Consider the following 6,000-nt stretch of genomic DNA (forward strand, 5'->3'; position numbering starts at 1 on the left):
CACCAACCAAGTTTCAGTAGAGCGTTCATTTTCCGCTCTTAAAATTATTAAATATGATTTAAGAGCTTCGGTGAATGCTGACTTAATAGAAGTGATTTTTTTTTGTAAGGAGTAATTCAGTTTATAACAGAGATGAAAAATAATAAATTAATCAACATGGCAAAGTAAGCAACCTTTTTCTTTACCAGTCTAAATGTTATATTTCTTGTTCTTGGCTTAGTTTAATATATCTGTATTATCTGTATACTTATATATTACCCAGTATACTCGTTTATTATGTACAACATTATTCATATGCTTACCAAATACCATTGACATAATCAAACAAGTCAATAAATGTGAATTTATATATTCAGTAAATCTGTCAAATTTTAATGTTTAATTAATTTTTTAAAATCGTTTTATTTTGTATTTTAAAAATAATCAGAATCGTCGTCATTATTACTTTCCCGGCTGTTATACAGTATAGGCCTATAACAAAGAAAAAGAATGACGATCAGTCAAAAAAATGAATCTCAGATTTTTACTCTTTTGGATTCGGGAAGCTTTGAAATTCGGAGTTTTTTCTGTACGCGCGGATGTTAGAATATGTACCAGCCGATTTAGTTCAACCATTTTCAAATTTAATAACTCCTGTGTTAAACCATCCGACTCCGATACAAGATTGTGCCTCCCATATAGTCTAACATTCGTACATACAAAAAGAAAAACCTGAATCTTTTGCATATCTCGACATTTCGAGGTGTCCCGAGTCCAAAAATGCAAAAATTTGTGGTAGGATCATTTTTTGACCGATCACTACACTTTTCCTCTGTTGTATATAACGGCCGGAAAAGAAAAAAATTATCGAATACATATTTATATATTGACTATGTCATTACTTACAGGAGTATTTTAGCTTTGGAATAAAAAAGTTTCTACGTTCTAACTTTATTAGAACTATATTTATTGAAGTTTATATTCTGAGGTCATGTGATGACGTCAGAATTTTCGGGACTACTTTGTTAACAAGCCCCCCCTGGATGGCCTTACCTGACACCCACATTGGCATCTAATAGAATCAAATTAATGTTGATTACATTTAACTCTCAAAATATTATGATACAAACAAAAATTTTCACGGAACAATCCGGTACAAGCAAAGATCAATCGGTCCACGCCATTTTTTTAATCAGCAGAATATCTGGGATCAAACAATTCGCAGGAAACTCGTGAATATACAGAAGATCAAACTTAATGTACTGTACGTTAATTTGGCTCTAATCCCAAAAAATATCACAGTACAAACGAAACTAATCTGTATCCGGTACAAATGAAGACTAATCTTTCACATCATTATTTACTCGATAAAAATATCCGGAATACAAAAAACCAGAGGAAACTGAAGGTCTGGATCAGGGTCAACGTACCGTACGTAGATTTATTCTGCTCTAATCCTAAACGTATCGCGGCAAGAACGTGAGTTTTAGTTGATAGAAATATTTGGCGCCTACTTCAGGGCATCAAACAGGATGTGTGATATGAAACGGAAGTGCATAGGCGATCACAATGGAGGATATGTTGGATAACTGATGATGAATTTAATAAGACTGTAATATATATATATACACATATAGCAATAGAGCAGTAATAATAAAAATTTCACCTAGATCATTGGACTGCAATTTGAAAACATTGTAGACATATGAATTCCTACTGTCCGTCCTTCCTTTATTTTGAGAACGGAGTCATATAGACGAAAGACGAGACCAGGTATGGAAACCTTTGGGGTAGCAGACTCCGATAAACTATATACAAACTTCCGATGCAAACTGGAAGTCATGTTATTTCAATTCAAAAATTTTCCCTAAAAAGTGTTAGATAGATGACGGGCACGAGTCTATTGTAAAAGGAAAAGTATGATGTACTGTACAGGGGCAAGCCAATACTAATTTGAGGAGGAGAGCACATATTTTAAATTAAATACATTAAAAATATGATTAAAAATTGCAGCCCGGCATAGTAACGATGTCACAAAAAAATTTGCTCGTTCATAATAATGAACGAATATAAATATAATAATATTAATGAACACAATTAGTAACCAAATAATTTAAATTCGAAACCATTATTTGAAAATTATACTCTTAACAGCACAATAATATATTACTTTATTCTACATTTTTATGTGATAGATTTCTATAATTCGTTTAGACCAGCGATTCCCAACCAGAGGTACGCGCTTGGTAATTTAGGGGTACACGAAAAAAAATTATTAATGGCGGATGCACTATAATAATATTCGAATTCTGCGTTGAGGACTTTGACAAAGTCACAGCACTCAATGCTTAGTTTGAAATAAAAATATATGTAAGTATACAGACCTATAAAATTGTCCAAGATGCTACTGTTTGACAAACACGCGAAATTAAACTTAGCAAAAATCAGAAATGAGAAATAAAACTTAGGAAAATAGACTGCCAAGGGGTACTCAAGTCAAAAAAGGGTTAGAACCGCTGATTTAGACTATTTAAATTATTTGCATGTTTTATAAATCTAGAATTATCAATCTTAAATTTTTTCTTTATGATCATTCAAAAGTATTCAATCTGTATTAGTTACAATGATTTTATTTCGGATAACCAACAATAACGTTGATTATCTTGATAGCAATTATATAATTTTCTATTCAGTTAATCTTAAAATATCGTATTAAATGAATTACGTTGAATATTAGCATTTATTTTATGTACGGATCTATTATTTAAATAATTTTAAAATATCCTCTAACCTGTTGATAAGTCCAATGTTGGATGTTTGAGCTGTGGATTTTGTTCTGTAAGAATCTGTAACGTTAAAAGTCCAGACTTTCTTGTTACATTTTATCCAGCTTCTTGATTTTGAACACAGTTTGGCAGTACGGTTAATAAGACGGCCAAAATTCATCATGGAAATTCCTGATGCCAACATCGTTTCCTGTTATCGTCGTATGTTTATGTTTTAAATACAATATATCTGCATAACAAGATATAAAAATCGTTACTAAAATCGATCAAATTTCTATTTTTTATGAATAATTTACAAACTAAATTAAATGATGCATAAATTTACAATCGCTTAAATTTGTAAACCGTTACCCTTAAAAGGCGACGTACTACAGTACATTTAGTGCGACGACATGGGGATGGGAAGATAGCGTCATCTAGAGAGGAAGCATATCAAGGTCACATGACGAACAGTATCAATACAATATCGACCTTAGTTTTTCTTTTGCCAGAGGTGAATTCGAAATTTTCGATTGTTAGTATTACGTCACGTGGAGATCTATCGCACGAGACCAGTCAACTCGTGGCACCAAGAAAGCTAGCTTTCTTGGAGCCCTCTCGACCTACAAGAGTATCCCCGCGGCTTCAGATCCACATCCCACATCCAGTAAACTAGCTTTCCCCCGTGTGGTCTTGTTTCTGTCCAATCATGGCCTCAATTCACCGTCAAGATTCTAACGTAGACCAATACCGGATATGGAATTCGGATGACGACAATTAGTCACTTTTTCAATGCCTGTCCAAAAACAACATCCAGATTACTAATCCAACATACAAACTAAATCTGGTTTTACCGGACCAACAATCTTGATGAATTATCCATTTATAAACATCTCAAGTGCAATATATTCCTTACATCATAAAATCCTTGCTATTTCTATGACTAGACAAGGCCTGATATACATACAGTCCAAACAATCCACTCTCCCAGAGATTATACAACTTAAACAGATCAAAGACATTCATTCTCATTAGCATCAATTTCACAAAGGGCTCATACACTTAAGCAATTCATTGTCAAAGGAGTTCCAACCAACTTCAATGCATGTGACATAATGGAACAATTACATGAAGATAGCTTCTTCCCAATTATCATCCGAAGATTCAAAAGAATCGTCAATAGAATTTACTCGGCTACCACAACCATCAAGATAACCATGGAAACCGATAAAATCCTAAAGTGTATCAGGTTTTTTTTTACTTCCTATCGTACTGAGATATATCAAGAACATCCAAGACTATACCATAATATGCTTAGGATATACAAAACCCTTTTGTAAAATATTTTTTAAATGCAAAAAATGTGAAGATCCCCATGAAGCATATTCCTGCCCCATCACAGAACCTAAATGCATCAACTGTGGGGACTCACATTCCTACACATCCCTAACTTGCTCATTTTACAAATCTACCAAGGGTATTGTTCAATATCAACAGGAGTATAACCACTCTCCCAAAGAAGCTCACAAAGCACTGGCAACCAAACATGAAACCCCACCAGTCCATATAGTGAGATCATTCAAGATAAATTGTTTATACTTTGTTGGTGGAGAAATTTGTCTATTACACTGGAATTTATCCAAACCCAAAATTCTGAAATTTTACAACTATGTGAAATCCAAAATTCCATAAACATGCAAAACTAAACAATTCAGATCATGTTGGCACACTTGCAAGACATAATACAAACTTCTAAAACTCCTGGCAATTGTTCATTAAAATGTACTAACAAGAATCGCCCCATACCCCATTCCTAAATCCTAATCAGCAGTCAACAGAGAACACAAAAGACACACAAGAACCAACCCGATCAAATAATGTCACTCAAATTTCCACCAGGCATAAATGCAAAGAGTGCAAAGAAAATACTGGCATCAGTGACAAAAAACCAGTGGGACCCAGGAAAAAATCCAAATCAAAAACAACACATAATCAATGTCTCAAACAACATGAAACTCCTCTAATGGAATATTAATTATGTTGCATGCCAGATGATTTCTCCCTACCTGCGATTTTGGGGACCTGTGTCACCCCTGACCTAGACCCTAAGCAACCATTAACATCAATTTCTTTTACACTGTCAACGTCAGTCTTTTCACATGATTTCAAAAGTAAAGCTAGTGCATTTATCATTGTTTATTGTACTGTCAATGTTAAAGAACCTATTATATGTTAAATAAAATATATTCTTAAGTTTAAACAGGCATATTAAGGCATGTTTAACAATATTATTTTCAATTTCTTAAAAGCAACAGTTAATAGGTACAAAATATTATTTAAAATAGTCTGTTTTTATTCAATTAATTAAAATAAAATGAAACACAAAATTTAATTTATTCTAAAATATTAACAATTTATTATCAATTTTTTTACAAATAGTATTGTACTTAATTTTCTACATTCAGCAGAAATCTCTTTGCATTACTTTTTTACCCGTACAACCAAATGTAAAAAAATCCATAAAATTAAATGAATATAGTATATAGAATGCATTTAGAATACAGAACAGAGTGGAATAAACCTTACACTAAAAACTTTGTTTATAAAAAAAAAAAGATCAAATATTTAACACACAGACGATTTAAATTATATAATTTACATTATATAATTTAAATATACAGTTTAGTAATGGAAAAGTATTAAATTATCTGAATTTTTTAATACTTTGCAGTTTTTAATGTTTAGTTTCTTTTTTTACCCTATATTTTAATTTCAATTAATTAATAAAATAATAAATTTTAAGTACTGTATATAACTTATAAGCCAAACAACCACCACATTATATGGGCTACATTTTTGTGATTATATTTAATTAATTTCTAATTAATTCCAGTAATTGTTTGGCTTATTACAAATATATCAGGTTTAGAGATGTATATAACTTATTATCTAAATTTTGTACAAGTAAATTGATGTAGTTTTATAAAATTTAACATGCATACAAGGTCTGTTCAAAAAGTATCGGACCTTATTTTTTTCCGCGTAAACCAATGATGCGCGAGAGGCCTCCTTTGGTGGAGTTGTGGAGGGGACAGTCGTGCACATCTCTGAATTTTTTCCCGCCTGCAGGAAGCGTCAGTCGTTGGCAATCGGCCTATGAGTGAGGTCATGTAGAGCGCTCTCGTCGGATTCCACTAAGCTGAAAAATGACTGAACAACGCGAGCAGCGGTATTACATCAAATTTTGCCAAAAACC

The 6,000-nt window shown here is 32.5% G+C and overlaps 1 protein-coding gene across 1 annotated transcript in view; it reads right to left on the reverse strand.

The window, feature by feature from the left end:
* The window catches only part of LOC111622081 (farnesyl pyrophosphate synthase-like), a 43,769-nt gene extending 38,363 nt beyond the window's left edge, over positions 1-5,406 (reverse strand). The window contains exon 1 of the mRNA XM_023364433.1: positions 2,771-5,406. Coding sequence (XP_023220201.1) covers positions 2,771-2,949 — 179 coding nt within the window. The 5' untranslated portion in view covers positions 2,950-5,406. The remainder of the gene's footprint in view (positions 1-2,770) is intronic.
* Between the last annotated feature and the right edge of the window lie 594 nt (positions 5,407-6,000).

Source organism: Centruroides sculpturatus, unplaced genomic scaffold, assembly GCF_000671375.1.
Source record: "Centruroides sculpturatus isolate CEXI.00-Female unplaced genomic scaffold, Cexi_2.0 scaffold29, whole genome shotgun sequence".
Classification (NCBI taxonomy): Eukaryota; Metazoa; Arthropoda; class Arachnida; order Scorpiones; family Buthidae; genus Centruroides; species Centruroides sculpturatus.